Source organism: Boleophthalmus pectinirostris, unplaced genomic scaffold, assembly GCF_026225935.1.
Source record: "Boleophthalmus pectinirostris isolate CB_2022bp ecotype Guang Dong unplaced genomic scaffold, ASM2622593v1 HiC_scaffold_14, whole genome shotgun sequence".
Classification (NCBI taxonomy): Eukaryota; Metazoa; Chordata; class Actinopteri; order Gobiiformes; family Gobiidae; genus Boleophthalmus; species Boleophthalmus pectinirostris.
The window spans coordinates 33,990,369-34,011,659 of NW_026571047.1; the positions used below are offsets into that span (position 1 = coordinate 33,990,369).

The window sequence follows — 21,291 nt, forward strand, 5'->3', positions numbered from 1 at the left end:
AAAATGTTTCCAAATCTCCGCTTGTACACGCTTGGAGCTTCTCGCAAATCTTTCTCCTCATCTGCCACGTTCAGAATGACCAGAGCGGCGCCGTGCCCCAACTACCGAGAGATATTTATACTAAAGTCTAACACGGTGTGGCTCTCGCCAGAGTATATTGTCGTGCTCTAGTGGTGAGGTAGTTTAATCAGGTTTAGTGCTGTTTACTGCCCACTAGTGACCGGGAGTTTAAGTACAACGCAAATGTAACGCACTTCAATGAATTTTTCGTTGAAAATGTGATCTAAAAAATCGATTTTGAATCGATACGGGAATCGCGCAATGACGTATCACAATATATCACTAAATCAATCTTGGTCTTGGTTTGGTCCTGTTTAGTCTGATTTTGTCCTGGTTCAGCCCTGGTTAAGTTCTAGTTCAGTCTTGGTTTAGTCCTGGTGTAGTCCTGGTTGGGTTCTTTAACGTCGTGTCTCTTGTGTCCTCAGTCACGTCGGTGGAGTCTCGTGAGGCGCTCCTGTCGTCTCTGGTTCTGGAGGCGGAGCGTCGTGCGGCCGAGTTGGCGGCTCAGGCCCAGAGAGACGGTTTGTCTCTGGACGCGTGTCACAACAACAAAGCCCTGAGGAGCTGGGAGTGGAGGAGCCGACTGTACGCACGCATGAGGACCGGCTTCCAGCACGCACGTGAGGACCGCAGGACCGGACCGCGCAGGACCGCAGGACCGCACGACCGCACGACTCAGACCGAGCTGGGACTATATCAGGACTGAAGCATGACTAAACCGAGACTGAGCCGGAACTGAACCAGGACTGTGCCAGTACTGAGCTGGGACTACACTGGGTCTGGACTGGGACTGAACCAGGACTGAACTAGGACTGTGCCAGGTCTGGACTGGGAATGAGCCGGGACTGAGCCGGGACTGAGCCGGGTTTTAGCCGGGACTGGACCGATCTGAGCAGGGACTGGACAGGGACTGGACAACGTCTAAGCCAGGACTGGACCGGGACCAAACCGAGACTGAAGAAGGACTGGACCAGAACTGACCTGCATCTAGACCGGGTCTTGAATGGGACTGGACCAGGTCTGAGCCAGGACTGGACTGGGACAGAACCAGAATTGAACTAGGACTGGACCGGAACAGAACCTGGACTGGACCAGGACTGGGCCGGGACTGAACTGGGACTGAACCAAGACTAAACCAGGTCTGTAAAAGCAGCTTTGTGTCAAAATTAGTCAATTTTCTGTGTCCAATAATTATATTATATTTTTATTTCTCTTCATTTTGTAAACGCCAAAAGACATTGACAAGCTGTTCTAAAACCCGAGCTTATGCCTGAAATCTAAAGTTTGTGAGAGTTTGTGGAGAGTTAGTCAGATTTAAACTCTTCCTCCTCATTGTAACTTCAGTTTATTTCATCTTGAACATGTTTGTGCTCAGGTCCCCCAGAAGCTCCGACCCTGGTGCGTCTGTGCGTGAGCAGCAGCTCCACTCTGAGCGTCAGCTTCCAGGAGCCGCAGAGCCTCAATTCCACTGTGGTCACCAAGTACAAAGGTTTATAAAGTAGTGTTTCATTTACCGTATTTCCCGCACTATAGGGGCTCTGGATTATAAGGCGTTCTGTCATTGAATGATCTATTTTTGAACTTTTTTCACATATAAACTGCACACGAGTATAAGGCGCATTAAACGAAACACAACAGTTAGATAAGTCAGTCAAACTTTATTTAACGCGTTTACAGTAACTCTCAACCTTGTTCAATTGTAACACGTAAAAAAAATACTGTCTGAGACGCTAAACTGGTAATGCTGCAAGTGGAGCGGCTTTGTAGTTTACTAAAGTCGTACTAAGACACCCTAATAAATTCAGATATAAGGCGCTCTGGATTATAAGGCACACAGTCGTTTTTGGATGAAATTAAAAGTTTTTAAGTGTGCCCTATAGTGCGGAAAATACAGGATGATCATTCTAACAGTCCTGATATTTGACTTGATCTGGAACATTCCTGTTGTGGATTTAAACGTTTAAAGTGACTCCGGTGAATAATGAATGAATGAACGACGGCGCACAGTTTGCCTCGACAGTAAATAATTACTTTCCCTTTGGTTCATTTCTCCCGACCGCGAGAGGCTGAACTTTGTGTTTCAGTTTCACGTGGAGAGTGTCAGTAACGACAGAAATGAACCGTGCACCAGGTCACACACTCGAGTGTGTGACAGTTAAAGTAAAAGCCTCCTGCTCTGTCTCCGTCTCTGCACAGTTCTGCTGTTTCTCTCACATTTACACGATTTCAGTCTAATTCTGAAAAGCACTTATTCCTCCTCCTCCGCATCTCCCCAGAACAACTCAACAATAACTCCGGCACAAAAGAAAATCACACTGATTCAAATGGAAAGAATCATTTTGAGTGTTTACAGGTAACCCGACATTTTAGTCTGAACAAGGTCACGTACTTTTTATTTGAGTTTAAGAAATTGACTTTAAATGTCCAATATTACACAAAATGAATTCTCCTGAACTTTCAAACATGTTCTAATGATCCTGCAGTTCCTCCGCACAGACCTGGAGCTGGAGCTGTGTCACCATCAGTGGGACTTTTCAACATGTGTTTGTGTTTTTTCCAGTGGAGTGGAGCTGTCGCAAGGACTTTTCTCTTCTCGCTGGAGACGCAGTTTTGGACAATCTCCAAAGTCTCAAGTTCTGCATCACTGGACTCACCACGGTAACAACACCACACACCTGAACTAACAAACTATGTGTGTGTCAGGTCCCTCCTGTGTGTGTCAGGTCCCTCCCCGTGTGTGTGTCAGGTCCCTCCTGTGTGTGTGTCAGGTCCTCCTGTGTGTGTCAGGTCCCTCCTGTGTGTGTGTCAGGTCCCTCCCGTGTGTGTGTAGGCTCCCGTGGTGTGTCAGGTCCCCCTGTGTGTGTGTGTGTCAGGTCCCCTCGTGTGTGTCAGGTCTCCCCGTGTGTGTCAGGTCCTCCTGTGTGTGTGTCAGGTCCCTCCCTGTGTGTGTGTCAGGTCCCTCCTGTGTGTGTGTGTGTGTGTCAGGTCCTCCGTGTGTGTCAGGTCTCCTCCTGTGTGTGTCATGTGTGTGTCAGGTCCTCCCCTGTGTGTGTGTCAGGTCCCTCCTCGTGTGTGTGTCAGGTCCCTCCTGTGTGTGTGTCAGGTCCTCCTCGTGTGTGTCAGGTCCTCCTCGTGTGTGTGTCAGGTCCCTCTCTGTGTGTGTGTCAGGTCCCTCCTGTGTGTGTGTCATGGTGTGTCAGGTCCCTCCTGTGTGTGTGTGTCAGGTCCCTCCTCGGTCCCTCCGTGTGTGTGTGTCAGGTCCCTCCTGTGTGTGTGTGTCAGGTCCCTCCGTGTCCTGTGTGTGTCAGGTCCCTCCGTGTGTGTCAGTCCCTCCTGTGTGTGTGTCAGGTCCTCCTCGTGTGTGTGTCAGGTCCCTCGTGTGTGTGTCAGGTCCCTCGTGTGTGTGTGTGTGTGTCAGGTCCCTCCTCCTGTGTGTGTGTCAGGTCCCTCCGTGTGTGTGTCAGGTCCTCCTGTGTGTGTGTCAGGTCCCTCTCGTGTGTGTGTCAGGTCCCTCCTCATGTGTGTGTCAGGTCCCTCCTCGTGTGTGTGTCAGGTCCTCCGTTGTGTGTGTGTGTGTGTGTGTCAGGTCTCCTCTGTGTGTGTCAGGTCCCTCTCGTGTGTGTCGTGTGTGTCAGGTCCCTCTGTGTGTGTGTCAGGTCCCTCCTGTGTGTGTGTCAGGTCCCTCCGTGTGTGTGTCAGGTCCCTCCTGTGTGTGTGTCAGGTCCTCCTGTGTGTGTGTGTCAGGTCCCTCCCTCTGTGTGTGTGTCAGGTCCCTCCTGTGTGTGTGTCAGGTCCTCCGTGTGTGTGTCAGGTCCCTCCTGTGTGTGTGTCAGGTCCTCCTGTGTGTGTGTCAGGTCCCTCCCCGTGTGTGTGTCAGGTCCCTCCTGTGTGTGTCAGGTCCCCTCCTGTGTGTGTCAGGTCCCTCCTGTGTGTGTGTGTGTCAGGTCCCTCCCCGTGTGTGTGTCAGGTCCCTCCTGTGTGTGTGTCAGGTCCCTCCTGTGTGTGTGTCAGGTCCCAGGTCTCCCTCTGTGTGTGTCAGGTCCCTCCTGTGTGTGTGTCAGGTCCCTCCTGTGTGTGTCAGGTCCCTCCTGTGTGTGTCAGGTCCCTCCGTGTGTGTGTCAGTCCCTCCGTGTGTGTCAGGTCCCTCTGTGTGTGTAGGTCCCTCTGTGTGTGTGTCAGGTCCCTTCCGTGTGTGTGTGTCAGGTCCCTCCTGTGTGTGTGTGTCAGGTCCCTCTCGTGTGTGTGTCAGGTCCCTCTGTGTGTGTCAGGTCCCTCTGTGTGTGTCAGGTCCCTTCCGTGTGTGTCAGGTCCCGTGTGTGTGTGTGTCGTGTGTGTCAGGTCCCTCCCTGTGTGTGTGTCAGGTCCCTCCTGTGTGTGTGTCATGTGTGTCAGGTCTCTCGTGTGGTCAGGTCCTCTGTGTGTGTCAGGTCCTCCTCTGTGTGTGTGTCAGGTCCCTCCGTGTGTGTGTGTGTGTCAGGTCCCTCCTGTGTGTGTGTCAGGTCCCTCCTGTGTGTGTGTGTGTCAGGTCCCTCTGTGTGTGTCAGGTCTCCTCTGTGTGTGTGTCAGGTCCCTCCTGTGTGTGTGTCAGGTCCCTCCCTCTGTGTGTGTGTCAGGTCCTCCTGTGTCCCTCCTGTGTGTGTCAGGTCCCTCCGTGTGTGTGTCAGGTCTGTGTGTGTCAGGTCTCCTGTGTGTGTGTCAGGTCCCTCTGTGTGTGTCAGGTCCTCTGTGTGTGTCAGGTCCCTCTGTGTGTGTGTCAGGTCCCTCCGTGTGTGTGTGTGTGTCAGGTCCCTCAGGTCCTCCTGTGTGTGTGTCAGGTCCCTCTGTGTGTGTGTCAGGTCCCTCTGTGTGTGTCAGTGTCAGGTCCTCTGTGTGTGTGTCAGGTCCCTCTCCCTGTGTGTGTGTCAGGTCCCTCCTGTGTGTGTGTGTGTGTCAGGTCCCTCCTGTGTGTGTGTGTGTCAGGTCCCTCTGTGTGTGTGTCAGGTCCCTCTGTGTGTGTCAGGTCCCTCTGTGTGTGTCAGGTCCCTCTGTGTGTGTCAGGTCCCTCCTGTGTGTGTGTCAGGTCCCTCCTGTGTGTGTGTGTCAGGTCCCTCCTCTGTGTGTGTGTCAGGTCCCTCTGTGTGTGTGTCAGGTCCCTCCTGTGTGTGTGTCAGGTCCCTCCCTCGTGTGTGTGTCAGGTCCCTCTGTGTGTGTCAGGTCCTCTGTGTGTGTGTCAGGTCCCTCTGTGTGTGTCAGGTCCCTCCTGTGTGTGTGTCAGGTCCCTCCTGTGTGTGTGTCAGGTCCTCTGTGTGTGTGTCAGGTCCCTCTGTGTGTGTGTCAGGTCCCTCCCTCTGTGTGTGTCAGGTCCCTCTGTGTGTGTCAGGTCCCTCCCCTGTGTGTCAGGTCCCTCCTGTGTGTGTGTGTCAGGTCCCTCCTGTGTGTGTGTCAGGTCCCTCCTTGTGTGTGTCAGGTGTGTGTGTCAGGTCCCCTCTGTGTGTGTGTCAGGTCCCTCTGTGTGTGTGTCAGGTCCCCTGTGTGTGTCAGGTCCCTCTGTGTGTCAGGTCCCTCTGTGTGTGTCAGGTCCCTCTGTGTGTGTCAGGTCCCTCTGTGTGTGTCAGGTCCCTCCCTGTGTGTGTGTCAGGTCCCTCTGTGTGTGTCAGGTCCCTCCTGTGTGTGTGTCAGGTCCCTCTGTGTGTGTGTGTCAGGTCCCTCTGTGTGTGTCAGGTCCCTCCGTGTGTGTGGGTCCCTCCTGTGTGTGTGTCAGGTCCCTCTGTGTGTGTCAGGTCCCTCCTGTGTGTGTGTCAGGTCCCTCCTGTGTGTGTGTCAGGTCCCTCCTGTGTGTGTGTCAGGTCCCTCCTGTGTGTGTGTCAGGTCCCTCTGTGTGTTTTCTTCTGTAGTTCTCGATCGTGTTGTGAAATTGGTGATTCTGTGATCTGTGTTCTTTGTGATTTCTTCTGTGTACTGTGTTCTTCTGTGTTCTTCCTGTGTTCTTCTATTCTTTGTGTTCTTCTGTGATCTTCCTGTGTTCTTCTGTGTTCTTCTGTGTTCTTCTGTGTTCTTCCTGTGTTCTCCTGTGTTCTTCTGTGTTCTTCTGTGTTCTTCTGTGTTCTTCTGTGTTCTTCTGTGTTCTTCTGTGTTCTTCTGTGTTCTTCTGTGTTCTTCTGTGTTCTTCTGTGTTCTTCTGTGTTCTTCTGTGTTCTTCTGTGTTCTTCTGTGTTCTTCTGTGTTCTTCTGTGTTCTTCTGTGTTCTTCTGTGTTCTTCTGTGTTCTTCTGTGTTCTTCTGTGTTCTTCTGTGTTCTTCTGTGTTCTTCTGTTCTTCTGTTCTTCTGTGTTCTTCTGTGTTCTTCTGTGTTCTTCTGTGTTCTTCTGTGTTCTTCTGTGTTCTTCTGTGTTCTTCTGTGTTCTTCCTGTGTTCTTCTGTGTTCTTCTGTGTTCTTCCTGTGTTCTTCTGTGTTCTTCTGTGTTCTTCTGTGTTCTTCTGTGTTCTTCTGTGTTCTTCTGTGTTCTTCTGTGTTCTTCCTGTGTTCTTCTGTGTTCTTCTGTGTTCTTCTGTGTTCTTCTGTGTTCTTCCTGTGTTCTTCTGTGTTCTTCTGTGTTCTTCTGTGTTCTTCCTGTGTTCTTCTGTGTTCTTCTGTGTTCTTCCTGTGTTCTTCTGTGTTCTTCCTGTGTTCTTCTGTGTTCTTCTGTGTTCTTCTGTGTTCTTCTGTGTTCTTCCTGTGTTCTTCTGTGTTCTTCTGTGTTCTTCTGTGTTCTTCTGTGTTCTTCTGTGTTCTTCCTGTGTTCTTCTGTGTTCTTCTGTGTTCTTCTGTGTTCTTCTGTGTTCTTCTGTGTTCTTCTGTGTTCTTCTGTGTTCTTCTGTGTTCTTCTTCTGTGTTCTTCTGTGTTCTTCTGTGTTCTTCTGTGTTCTTCTGTGTTCTTCTGTGTTCTTCTGTGTTCTTCTGTGTTCTTCCTGTGTTCTTCCTGTGTCTTCTGTGTTCTTCTGTGTTCTTCTGTGTTCTTCTGTGTTCTTCTGTGTTCTTCTGTGTTCTTCTGTGTTCTTCTGTGTTCTTCCTGTGTTCTTCTGTGTTCTTCTGTGTTCTTCCTGTGTTCTGTTCGTTTGGGTTCTAAATCTGTGAGTGACGTTTGGCTCAGACTCGTGGAGTAAAAGAGCCGACAGATTTTCAGACACATGATGGAAATGAAGAGTTGGGAGTGTTTCAGAGAAAACAGGTTTCCAGGGTTCAGCGGGGAAGAGCCGTCCTGTGAGCCGCGAGCCGTCCCGCGAGCCGTCCCCTGAGCCGCGAGCCGTCCCGAGCCGTGAGCCGTCCCCTGAGCCGTGAGCCGTCCCTGAGCCGTGAGCCGTCCCCTGAGCCGCGAGCCGTCCCGCGAGCCGTCCCCTGAGCCGTGAGCCGTCCCCTGAGCCGTGAGCCGTCCCCTGAGCCGTGAGCCGTCCCTGAGCCGTGAGCCGTCCCCTGAGCCGCGAGCCGTCCCGCGAGCCGTCCCCGTGAGCCGTCCCCTGAGCCGTGAGCCGTCCCCTGAGCCGTGAGCCGTCCCGCGAGTCAGACTGTATTTTTTGATCGTTCAATCAGATGAACGGTGATTTCTGCTCCATGTTTCTTCATTTTGAATAAACGTTGAAACCAGAGACGAGCTTCAAACTGAAGCTCCAGACCTGAAGAGATTCATCTGAAAACTCTGACCGTCCCAATGATCCTGGGCCAAGTGTCAGGCCCAAGGACACAACAACAGTTGGCTGCCCACAGTGGCTCACATCCTAGACCCAGAAAGAGTCTAAACCCTGGAGCGGTGCGGTCTAAACCCTGGAGCGGTGCGGTCTAAACCCTGGAGCGGTGCGGTCTAAACCCTGGAAGCGGTGCGGTCTAAACCCTGGAGCGGTGCGGTCTAAACCCTGGAGCGGTGCGGTCTAAACCCTGGAGCGGTCTAAACCCTGGAGCGGTGCGGTCTAAACCCTGGAGCCTGAATGTCAGGCGACTCCCACACGTCGCTGTTGAATATTTTGAAAACATTAGAATAAAAATGTGGATAAAAGGTTTGATTTGGACACAGGCTTCACTCTGGGCTTTTATTCTGTCGCTGTTTGTACTTTGGAGCTGTGACTGTGATGCTAACTCCAGGCACTGCTCTGTCTGAAGCTCTGAATCTCAACTTAGACTTTAATCTGAGCTTTAAATGAAAACAAGAGCTGACTCATCTGAACTCTTCAGTGTATTTCTGTATATTTTTGGTGTATTTTCAGTATATTTTCAGTATATTTTTGGTGTATTTTTGGTGTATTTTCAGTTTAGTTTTAGTGTATTTTCAGTATATTTTTGGTGTATTTTCAGTATATTTTTTGTGTATTTTCGGTGTATTTTCAGTTTAGTTTTAGTGTATTTTCAGTATATTTTTGTGTATTTTCAGTATTTTTTTGTGTATTTTCAGTATTTTTTTGTGTATTTTCAGTATATATTTCGTGTATTTTCAGTATATTTTTTGTGTATTTTCAGTATTTTTTTGTGTATTTTCAGTATATTTTTTGTGTATTTTCGGTGTGTTTTCAGTTTAGTTTTAGTGTATTTTCTGTATATTTTTGGTGTATTTACAGTATATTTTCGGTATATTTTTGGTGTATTTTTAGTATATTTTCAGTATATTTTTGGTGTATTTTTTGTGTATTTTCAGTTTAGTTTTAGTGTATTTTCAGTATATTTTTAGTGTATTTTCAGTATTTTTTTGTGTATTTTCAGTATATTTTTGGTATTTTCAGTATATTTTTGGTGTATTTTCAGTATATTTTTGGTGTATTTTTTATGTGTTTTCAGTATATTTTCAGCGTATTTTCAGTGTATTCGGACCAGAGTGCTGGAGATTATTTTCAGAAATGTCTGTCAAAGTTGAACTCTTTGTCATTAACAGGATTACAATCACTGTCTAATTATTTTGGCGTTTTGTTTGTGAAAATTGGGCTTTTAGAGTTTTTGCTTGAACAGTTTAATCTAGTTTGAGCCTCTTGTGCAGTTACACTTTTATCACTCTAAACCTGCGCCTCGTTATTTTACACTAATTACACTTTTTAACGGCTCCGTTTTGTGACGACTCCACAAACATTTGGACCTGCTCCTTTTAATCAGCTCATTAATATGCAAACCAAAATATTCAAACATCACCTTTACAGTACAAGCTGACGGTCACATTGTGTTCCAAAACTGATATTTTTATTTTTTACCTGAAATTGACTTTGGCCTTTTATTTGTATTTGCCAAACACACGTGTCATTATTTTGAACATTTGAAAAAAAAAAAACATTTTGTGAAGCCATTTGTCACATTTGACTTTCAAAATAATTTAAATTTCACTGTTGAAAAAGTCCTGGTGTAGACCTGGTTCAGTCCTGGTTTAGTCCTGGTTCAGTCCTGGTTCAGTCCTGGTTCAGTCCTGGTTTAGTCCTGGTTCAGTCCTGGTTCAGTTCTGGTTCAGTCCTGGTTTAGTCCTGGTTCAGTCCTGGTTTAGTCCTGGTTCAGTCCTGGTTTAGTCCTGGTTTAGTCCTGGTTCAGTCCTGGTTTAGTCCTGGTTCAGTCCTGGTTTAGTCCTGGTTTAGTCCTGGTTCAGTTCTGGTTCAGTCCTGGTTTAGTCCTGGTTTAGTCCTGGTTCAGTCCTGGTTCAGTCCTGGTTCAGTTCTAGTTTAGACCTTTTTTAATATTTTCGTGTTTGTTTTTCAGGGTCAAGTTTATTTCGTGCGAGTCTCCGCCTACAACATGAAGGGCTGGGGTCCCCCGGCCTGTTCCCTCCCCCCGTCTGCAGCGCCATCAAGTGAGTACTACAAGTACTACTACTGCTACTGATACTACTACTGCTACTACTACTACTACTGATACTACTACTGTTATTACTACTACTACTGCTACTACTACTACTACAGATACTACTACTGTTACTACTACTACTACTACTACTACTACTACTACTACTAATACTACTACTAATACTACTACTGTTATTACTTTTACTAATACTACTGTTACTACAGTTATTACTACTACTAATATAACTATGTTACTACACACACACACACAGACACACACACATACACACACAAGGAGCACATCAGAACATAACGATCTGTATCAATATATCAATTATCGCCTTTAACACAAGATTGTGATAATATCGTATCGTGAACCAAGAATCATGTGGTGAATCGTGTGGTGAATCGTATCGTGAATCGTATCGTGAATCGTATCGTGAATCGTACGGAGAGGAGCCTGTGATTTGCAGCCGTCCCCGTGCGTCTGATGTGTCCAGTATTTTCTCTCGGTTCAGTTTAGTCTCAGTCTTTTGTTTGGTGCATTTTAAGATTTAAGAGGTTTTAAAAAAGCTCTGAACTCCAGTCTGTTCCTCTTCACATTTCCACTGGAGCCCGTTTAAAGCTCGTCTTTCACTCTGCTCTCAAGGCTGTGTGAAAGTGTGTTTTTAATTGCTCTTCATCTCATGGTCTGATATTTTCACGGTTTCCTTTATCACAAACCTCACGACTTTCTGAGGAGCGCGAACCACAAATGTCGCACATTAACCTCACGTCAAACACACAGCTCCTGTTTTGTTAAGTCACTGATAAGAACGTTTCTGAAGATTCTGTTTAGGCCCATTTAAATGGATTCACTCATCTGCAGTAAGACGCAGAGAGAGAGAGAGGGTCAGAGGAACAGAGGGTCAGAGGAACAGAGGGTCAGAGGAACAGAGGGTCAGAGGAACAGAGGGTCAGAGGGAACAGAGGAACAGAGGGAACAGAGGGTCAGAGGAACAGAGGGTCAGAGGAACAGAGGGTCAGAGGAACAGAGGGTCAGAGGAACAGAGGGTCAGAGGAACAGTCAGAGGAACAGAGGGTCAGAGGAACAGAGGGTCAGAGGAACAGAGGGTCAGAGGAACAGAGGAACAGAGGGTCAGAGGAACAGAGGGTCAGAGGAGCAGAGGGTCAGAGGACAGAGGGTCAGAGGAACAGAGGGTCAGAGGAACAGAGGGTCAGAGAGGAACAGAGGGTCAGAGAGAACAGAGGGTCAGAGGAACAGAGGGTCAGAGGAACAGAGGGTCAGAGGGAGAACAGAGGTCAGAGGACAGAGGGAACAGAGGGTCAGAGGAACAGAGGGTCAGAGGAACAGAGGGTCAGAGGAACAGAGGGTCAGAGGAACAGAGGGTCAGAGGAACAGAGGGTCAGAGGAACAGAGGGTCAGAGGAACAGAGGGTCAGAGGAACAGAGGGTCAGAGGAACAGAGGGTCAGAGGAACAGAGGAACAGAGGGTCAGAGGAACAGAGGGTCAGAGGAACAGAGGGTCAGAGGAACAGAGGGTCAGAGGAACAGAGGGTCAGAGGAACAGAGGGTCAGAGGAACAGAGGGTCAGAGGAACAGAGGGTCAGAGGAACAGAGGAACAGAGGAACAGAGGGTCAGAGGAACAGAGGGTCAGAGGAACAGATTAACAGAGGGTCAGAGGAACAGAGGGTCAGAGGAACAGAGGGTCAGAGGAACAGAGGGTCAGAGGAACAGAGGGTCAGAGAACAGAGGGTCAGAGGAACAGAGGGTCAGAGGAACAGAGGGTCAGAGGAACAGAGGGTCAGAGGAACAGAGGGTCAGAGAGGAACAGAGGGTCAGAGGAACAGAGGGTCAGAGGAACAGAGGAACAGGGGAACAGAGGGTCAGAGGAACAGAGGGTCAGAGGAACAGAGGGTCAGAGGAACAGAGGGTCAGAGGAACAGAGGGTCAGAGGAACAGAGGGTCAGAGGAACAGAGGGTCAGAGGAACAGAGGGTCAGAGGAACAGAGGAACAGAGGGTCAGAGGAGGAACAGAGGGTCAGAGGAACAGAGGGTCAGAGGAACAGGGGAACAGAGGGTCAGAGGAACAGAGGAACAGAGGAACAGAGGGTCAGAGGAACAGAGGGTCAGAGGAACAGAGGGTCAGAGGAACAGAGGAACAGAGGAACAGAGGAACAGAGGAACAGAGGAACAGAGGGTCAGAGGAACAGAGGGTCAGAGGAACAGAGGGTCAGAGGAACAGAGGGTCAGAGGAACAGAGGGTCAGAGGAACAGAGGGTCAGAGGAACAGAGGAACAGAGGGTCAGAGGAACAGAGGGTCAGAGGAACAGAGGAACAGAGGGTCAGAGGAACAGAGGGTCAGAGGAACAGAGGGTCAAAGGAACAGAGGGTCAGAGGAACAGAGGAACAGAGGTCAGAGGAACAGAGGGTCAGAGGGAACAGAGGGAACAGAGGGTCAGAGGAACAGAGGGTCAGAGGAACAGAGGGTCAGAGGAACAGAGGGTCAGAGGAACAGAGGGTCAGAGGAACAGAGAGAGGAACAGAGGGAACAGAGGGTCAGAGGAACAGAGGGTCAGAGGAGGAACAGAGGGTCAGAGGAACAGAGGGTCAGAGGAACAGAGGAACAGAGGGTCAGAGGAACAGAGGGTCAGAGGAACAGAGGGTCAGAGGAACAGAGGGTCAGAGGAACAGAGGGTCAGAGGGTCAGAGGAACAGAGGGTCAGAGGAACAGAGGGTCAGAGGAACAGAGGGTCAGAGGAAGGGTCAGAGGAACAGGGGAACAGAGGGTCAGAGGAACAGAGGGTCAGAGGAACAGAGGGTCAGAGGAACAGAGGGTCAGAGGAACAGAGGGTCAGAGGAACAGAGGGTCAGAGGAACAGAGGGTCAGAGGAACAGAGGGTCAGAGGAACAGAGGGTCAGAGGAACAGAGGGTCAGAGGAACAGAGGAACAGAGGGTCAGAGGAACAGAGGGTCAGAGGAACAGAGGGTCAGAGGAACAGAGGGTCAGAGGAACAGGGGAACAGAGGGTCAGAGGAACAGAGGGTCAGAGGGAACAGAGGGAACAGAGGAACAGAGGGTCAGAGGAGAGGTCAGAGAGGAACAGAGGTCAGAGGAACAGAGGTCAGAGGGTCAGGGGAACAGAGGGTCAGAGGAACAGAGAGGGAACAGAGGAACAGAGGGACAGAGGAACAGAGGGTCAGAGGAACAGAGGGTCAGAGGAACAGAGGGTCAGAGGAACAGAGGGTCAGAGGAACAGAGGAACAGAGGGTCAGAGGAACAGAGGGTCAGAGGGAACAGAGGGTCAGAGGAACAGAGGAACAGAGGAACAGGGTCAGAGGAACAGAGGGTCAGAGGAACAGAGGGTCAGAGGAACAGGAGGAACAGACAGAGGAGGGTCAGAGGAACAGAGGGTAGGAACAGAGGGTCAGAGGAACAGAGGGTCAGAGGAAGGGTCAGAGGAACAGAGGAACAGAGGGTCAGAGGAACAGAGGGTCAGAGGAACAGAGGGTCAGAGAGGAACAGAGGTCAGAGGAACAGAGGGTCAGAGGAACAGAGGAGAGAGGAACAGGGGAACAGAGGGTCAGAGGAACAGAGGAACAGAGGGTCAGAGGAACAGAGGGTCAGAGGGAACAGAGGAACAGAGGGTCAGAGGAACAGAGGAACAGAGGAACAGAGGGTCAGAGGAACAGAGGGTCAGAGGAACAGAGAGGAACAGAGGGTCAGAGGAACAGAGGAGGAACAGAGGGTCAGAGGAACAGAGGGTCAGAGGAACAGAGGGTCAGAGGAACAGAGGGTCAGAGGAACAGAGGGTCAGAGGAACAGAGGGGAACAGAGGGTCAGAGGAACAGAGGAACAGAGGAACAGAGGGTCAGAGGAACAGAGGGTCAGAGGAACAGAGGAACAGAGGGTCAGAGGAACAGAGGGTCAGAGGAACAGAGGGTCAGAGGAACAGAGGAACAGAGGGTCAGAGGAACAGAGGGTCAGAGGAACAGAGGGTCAGAGGAACAGAGGAACAGAGGTCAGAGGAACAGAGGTCAGAGGAACAGAGGGTCAGAGGAACAGGAGGAACAGAGGTCAGAGGAACAGAGGTCAGAGGAACAAGAGGAACAGGGTCAGAGGAACAGAGGGTCAGAGGAACAGAGGGTCAGAGGAAACAGAGGGTCAGAGGAACAGAGGGTCAGAGGAACAGAGGGTCAGGGAACAGAGGAACAGAGGAACAGGGGAACAGAGGGTCAGAGGAACAGGGGAACAGAGGGTCAGAGGAACAGAGGAACAGAGGGTCAGAGGAACAGAGGGTCAGAGGAACAGAGGGTCAGAGGGAACAGAGGAACAGAGAGGAACAGAGGGTCAGAGGAACAGAGGGTCAGAGGAAACAGAGGGTCAGAGGAACAGAGGAACAGAGGGTCAGAGGAACAGAGGGTCAGAGGAACAGAGGGTCAGAGGAACAGAGGGTCAGAGGAACAGAGGAACAGAGGGTCAGAGGAACAGAGGAACAGAGGAACAGAGGGTCAGAGGAACAGAGGGTCAGAGGAACAGAGGGTCAGAGGAACAGAGGGTCAGAGGAACAGAGGAACAGAGGGTCAGAGGAACAGAGGTCAGAGGAACAGAGGTCAGAGAACAGAGGGTCAGAGGAACAGAGAGGAACAGAGGGTCAGAGGAACAGAGGGTCAGAGGGAACAGGAACAGAGGGTCAGAGGAACAGAGGGTCAGAGGAACAGAGGAACAGAGGGTCAGAGGAACAGAGGGTCAGAGGAACAGAGGAACAGAGGGGTCAGAGGGAACAGAGGGTCAGAGGAACAGAGGGTCAGAGGAACAGAGGGTCAGAGGAACAGAGGAACAGAGGGTCAGAGGAAGTCAGAGGAACAGAGGGTCAGAGGAACAGAGGAACAGAGGAACAGAGGGTCAGAGGGTCAGAGGAACAGAGGAACAGAGGGTCAGAGGAAACAGAGGGTCAGAGGAACAGAGGGTCAGAGGAACAGAGGTCAGAGGAACAGAGGGTCAGAGGAACAGAGGAGAGGGTCAGAGGAACAGAGGGTCAGAGGAACAGAGGGAACAGAGGGTCAGAGGAACAGAGGGTCAGAGGAAACAGAGGGGTCAGAGGAAACAGAGGGTCAGAGGAACAGAGGGTCAGAGGAACAGAGGGTCAGAGGAACAGAGGTCAGAGGAACAGAGGGTCAGAGGAACAGAGGGTCAGAGGAACAGAGGGTCAGAGGAGGAACAGAGGGAACAGAGGGTCAGAGGAACAGAGGGTCAGAGGAAGGGTCAGAGGAACAGAGGGTCAGAGGAACAGAGGTCAGAGGAACAGAGGGTCAGAGGGTCAGAGGAACAGAGGGTCAGAGGAACAGAGGGTCAGAGGAACAGAGGGTCAGAGGAACAGAGGGTCAGAGGAACAGGGGAACAGAGGGTCAGAGGAACAGAGGGTCAGAGGAACAGAGGGTCAGAGGTTAGTGGGATCAGCAGCAGCAGCAGCAGAGGAGCAGATGTTACTCCCTAATCCATCAGATATCAAGAGAATATTGGTAAAAATACTTTATTTTTTCAACAGTTTGGACTCTAAAGAACTTAAAGAGCAATATTTAACAACTCTTTTGAATGAATTCCAAGTGAGACTTAGTGTCTTTGTTTAAGAGAGGCTTGGGTCTTTGTAGGCGTCTGTTACCTCCACCGTGTCACCAAAGGCGAACCACAACACAGAGGATTATGTCACCGCGTCTCAGGTGCGTGAACTGTTGGATCAGTAAGAAGATTTTTGTAAAACTCTACTGGAACAGCAAGAAAGGAGTTTTAAAACATGTCTTCAAGTGTTTGTGGATTCATCAAACAAGAGAACTGATGACCTGACAATGCAATATATGATTTTAAACAAAGTCTAGAAATGACTCAAAAGGAATTTGACGATTACAAAGCTTCATACTCTGCTTTGTCAAAGAACTGCAATGAAATCAGATCTGATCTGGACACATCTGCAAAAGTCTTCTCGCACATTCTGATAAGACGGAGCTTTTGGAAGGTCAATCTAAACGCAACAATATTGTTATTGAGGGCATCAAGGAGTCTGGAAAACAAAATGTGAGTGAATGTGAAGACAAAGTCAGAAAACTCTTTATGGAGAAACTACAACTAGATCATCTTAAAATTTAACTGGACGAGGTTCATGGAGCTGGAAGCCTGTGCCTGGAAACTCAGAGACCTCGTCCAGTTGTGGTGAGATTTCTGAGACTGAAGGACAAAATGGCTGTACTGGAACAGGCCAAGAGGCTGAAAGGCTCAAGGATCTTCATTAATGAGGATTTTCCAGAAGGTATCGGGCAGAAAAGGAAAGAACTTCTCCCAGTTCTGACAGCAGCCCGTCAAAGAGGTGCGGGCGGCAGTAGCTCAGTTGGTAGAGCATTCGCCCACTGATCTGAAGGTTGGCGGTTTGAATCCAGCTCTCGACATAAACATAAACATCACAGGTTGAGCGGTCAGATCTACTGACCCACAGGTTGGCTGGCGTGATTCCAGCTCCCACAGATGAATGCTGTCGTTGTGTCCTTGGGTAAGACACTTAACCCACCTTGCCCACAGTGTCTGTGTACACTGGTGTATGAATGTGTGTGTGAATGGGTGAGTGGTTCCTTGTTGTAAAGTGCTTTGAGCCTTGAAGGTGGAAAAGCGCTATAGAAAAATGTGACCATTTACCATTTACCATGTAGCTTATTTAAAGTATGATAAATTGATTGTTCATCCACCTCAAAATTTACCTCACCGAGCTCATTCTGATGCTTAAGGTTTATTGTGATCTGTCTTTCATACAGAGGATCATGTTTCGCACTGTTCTCTTTAATCTTTAATTGTTTTATCACCATTTGACCTTTGGCTAACAGCCTTGTTTTTGCTACCAGACCTTTTGATTCTACTGATGTGTATAACAGTGAAACTGACCCTGACGTTCACTTTTTTCCAATTATAATGATTCTAATCTGTCTAATTATTATAGTGTAAAGGAGTTTAACGAATCTTTTTTTAAAACGCCGCCTAATGTGTTTTCAACTTTTCATTTAAATATACAAAGTTTATCTAAACATTATGATGAATTCACCCATTTCCTTCACTCTTTAAAATATACGTTTACTGTTATCGCCTTATCAGACACATGGCTCACCGAAGATACATGTGATTTTTTTAAGTTGACTAATTATCAATCATGTCATTTTGTAAGAAATAATAGAGTAGGGGCGGTGTTTCTCTCTTCACTCAGAACAAATATGATTTCAAACTAAGGAACGACCTGAGTCTTACTTCTGATAAAGGGGAAATAGAGTCACTGTTTGTGGAACTTTCTGGTTGTGAGAAAATATAATTGTTGGAGTTATTTACCGTCCACCAGATTTTGGCATTAAAGATTTTATTGAAAGTTTATGTAAAACTCTAGAGTCACTAAATTCTGAAAACAAGCTTTGCTATATTTTAGGAGATTTCAACATAAATATTTTGAAAGACAAAACATTTTCATATACTGATGAATTTATTAATACTCTTTTCTCAAGTTATTTTTTCCCATTAATTAACAAACCAACAAGAGTTAGTGATAAGACTTTGATTGAAAATATAATTACAAACAATTTAAATCATGAAAATAAATCTGGGATTATTTACTCAGATTTGTCAGATCACTTTCCTATATTCCAATTCTGCTCACTCAAGGTAAAGAGTTTACATTATGAAAATAAAATAATATCAAAGAGGAATATGAGCAAACATAATATAGAAAAGTCAAGATAAGCAATATTTCTTGGGATAAACTGTATTTAGAGACAAATGTGGATGATGTTTTTCATGCAGAAAATCAAAATGAATTTTTGTGATTCCTTTCCTGTTAAAAAAATTAGAGAAAATCAAAGTCAGAGACTTAATAATCCTTGGTTTACATCAGATTTGTTGAGAAAGTTTAGGAAGAAAAACAAACTTTATAAAAAGTATGTATCTAATCCAACTCCTCTTACTTTTCATACTTATAAAAATACAGAAACATCTGTCCGTTCATTAAGGTCTGCAAGAAAGAAGTCTTACTTTGGCCAAATAAACAAGGCCTCAAATAATATTAAAGGTACTTGGAAGGTTATCAACCAACTACTACAAAAGAATGTTCCATCCACAAACAGCAGTTTACCTTCAGTCTTTGTGGATGGTTGAACTACGTATGAAACTCCTGCTGAGATAGCACAGAAATTTAACAATTTTTTTGTTAATTCTGGTTTAGAATTAGTAAAGAATATTTCAACCTCTAATGAAGATCCTTTGGAATACATTCAATCCAGCTATCCTGAAATGATGTCCTTTCAGCCTCCCGATATCAACGAAATAAGTAAAATCATTGATGAATTAAAACCATCCTCTGCTGGACATGACGGCATTTCTGCCTTTCTTGTAAAGCAAATTAAACATTACATTTTGAAGCCACTTACTTACATTATTTCACTGTCTTTAAACACAGGTGCTGTACCAGAGGACCTGGAGGTAGCCAAGGTCATTCCCTTATATAAAGCAGAGGATAGAGCCTGTTTCAATAACTATAGGCCCATATCAATCCGTGTATCATTCGTTCATTCGTTTTTCAATATAAAACCATACAGAAAAATCTCGCACACCGTCTCACTTGCAAACTGAAATTTATTAGGACAAACCGTGCAACGTTTCGGCACTAGGCCTTCGTCAGGCAAACAGAATGAGAGCTCAGGTGGCCATCTTAAATAGGGTGTGGCAAGCACCCAAGGGTGACAGGTCATAAAGAAACAGTGCACACAAAACCCCATAATTCAAAAAACAAAGAGTCAACATATAGTGTAATAATAATACAAATAATAATAATGAAATCATCATATAACGATCATAGAATAATAAGAAGAATATATGGATACATATAGACATAGTAAACATTCACCCAACTATAAAATAATGTTGTCGTGCCATATACACGTCTATATATATACACAATGAATCTTAAGCTGTAGCCCATATACAGCCCACCCAAAACAAGAGTCCTAATGATGTAAACTAATGTTTACAAAAAGATGCTAAGATTAAAATCGTCATTGATCCTTTAGGAGCTAAAGTTTGGAGAGTGTGAATCCAAAATGCTTCCCTTTGTTTAAGAATGCGGTCATGGTCCCCTCCTCTGGGTGGAGGGGGACATGCTCAATGCCACAGAAACGTAGAGAGCAAATATCATGTCTCTGATCATTAAAATGTACTGCTACAGGGTCGTCCCGGTCGTTTCTTCTGATGGAGCTCTTGTGTTCACTTATTCTTTGTTTAAGTTTTCTTGTGGTCTTTCCAATGTCCACTAGGCCGCATGGACATTTCAACATGTAGACGACATGTGTAGATGCACATGTGATAACACTTTTTATGGGATATTTTTTACCAGTGTGAGGATGTAAAAAATGATCAGTTTTTACAGTATTGTTGCATTGAGCACAGCTGCTGCAGCGGTAGTTACCATTGGGTAGAGGAGCAATAGAGATTGGGAGGATAGTTTAGTTTTGTTTGTGAAATTGGCCCGTACCAGATAGTCTCTAAGATTTTTGCCTCGTTTGTGAACAAAGAGTGGAGGATCTTTAAAGATGGTTGAAATTTCCGGGTCTGATTTCAAAATATGCCAGTATTTCAGGAAAATTGATTTAATTGCAGGTGTATGGGTCGAATATTGGGTGATACAAGTTACGGAATAATGTTTCTGCCTTTTGGTGCTCTTTTTTAATAGATCTGTCCGTGACTTATGGAGAGCCTGCCCATAAGCATCATCAATCCAAGACATAGGGTATCCTCGCTGTTGGAATCTCACTTTCATGTCAGTGGCTTGTTGAATAAAAGTCCTCAGTGAATGGCCTTCTCCGATAAATTTTAGATCAAAAAGTACTTTCTGTCCTACCTCACCTAATGCCTCCATAAATACATTTTGTAGAATTGTGGAAAATGACATTATGGATTTGATAGACAAGCCAAAAGCTATATCCTCCAACCTTACAAAAGAGGAGAGAAATGCACTTAATGAACTGATGAATGATAAAGATATTGTCATTAAACCTGCTGATAAAGGGGGTGCAATATGCATTCAAGATGCCCACAAATATAGAACTGAAATTCTTTCCCAATTGTCAGACACTCGTTTTTACAGAAGACTGAACCAAGACCCCACTGTGGCTTTTCAGAAGAAACTTTTCTCATATCTTCAGGATGCTAAAACAAATAAATGGATATCTGACTCAGATTTTGATTTTCTTTATTGTAAACACCCAGCTCGCCCAGTTATATACACCTTACCTAAAATCCACAAATCTTTGACTAATCCTCCTGGTCGTCCAATCGTGGCACAAACTAACTCTTTATGGTCGCCTTTGTCAACTTTTGTGGATTTCTTCATTAAGCCTTTTGTTCAGACCCTCCCAGCCTATATTAAAGACTCTACAGATTTCATTGAAAAATGTTCTGTTGTCAACAATTTACCTGACGAGGCACATCTACTAACATTAGATACAACGAGCCTTTACACAAATATACCACACGAGGGTGGACTGGAGGCATTAGGCTTCTATTTGCAGAACCGTAGTGAAACAGCCCATTACCCAAACCAGCTTATTACAGACCTGCCGAATTTGTCATGAAATACAATTATTTCACCTTTGAAAATGATTTTTACCTTCAAATTTCCGGCACTAGCATGGGAACAGTCTGTGCACCCAACTATGCCAACTTATATGTGGGTCTTTTTGAAAACAAATTTGTATTTAATTCTGCTCATAACCAATATTTATCAAGCATAATTAAATGGTTTAGATACATTGATGACATTTTTTGTATGTTCCATGGCAGCATTCAACAGCTGGAAAGCTTTGTGTCACTCTTAAACAGTTTTGATTCCAACCTTCAATTCACTGCACAATTTAGTTCTAACAAAGTAAGTTTTTTGGACATGTGGGTACAAAAGGACAATGGGAATATCATCACCTCATTGTATCGTAAAGAAACTGACAAAAACACTTTACTGTTGGCCTCTAGTTTCCATCCGACTCCCCTAAAAAGAGGTTTGCCTACAAGTCAATTTTATCGATTACGAAGAATTTGCCATTCCACTGAGGACTTTATTCAACAAGCCACTGACATGAAAGTGAGATTCCAACAGCGAGGATACCCTATGTCTTGGATTGATGATGCTTATGGGCAGGCTCTCCATAAGTCACGGACAGATCTATTAAAAAAGAGCACCAAAAGGCAGAAACATTATTCCGTAACTTGTATCACCCAATATTCGACCCATACACCTGCAATTAAATCAATTTTCCTGAAATACTGGCATATTTTGAAATCAGACCGGAAAATTTCAACCATCTTTAAAGATCCTCCACTCTTTGTTCACAAACGAGGCAAAAAATCTTAGAGACTATCTGGTACGGGCCAATTTCACAAACAAAACTAAACTATCCTCCC

The 21,291-nt window shown here is 46.5% G+C and overlaps 1 protein-coding gene across 1 annotated transcript in view; it reads left to right on the top strand.

Moving 5' to 3' along the window:
- LOC129407816 (ankyrin repeat and fibronectin type-III domain-containing protein 1-like) overlaps positions 1–21,291 on the top strand; it is a 37,859-nt gene that overhangs the window by 1,042 nt on the left and 15,526 nt on the right. The window contains exons 2-5 of the mRNA XM_055149942.1: positions 486–680; positions 1,436–1,549; positions 2,621–2,718; positions 9,736–9,826. Of these exons, the coding sequence (XP_055005917.1) occupies positions 486–680; positions 1,436–1,549; positions 2,621–2,718; positions 9,736–9,826 (498 nt within the window). The remainder of the gene's footprint in view (positions 1–485; positions 681–1,435; positions 1,550–2,620; positions 2,719–9,735; positions 9,827–21,291) is intronic.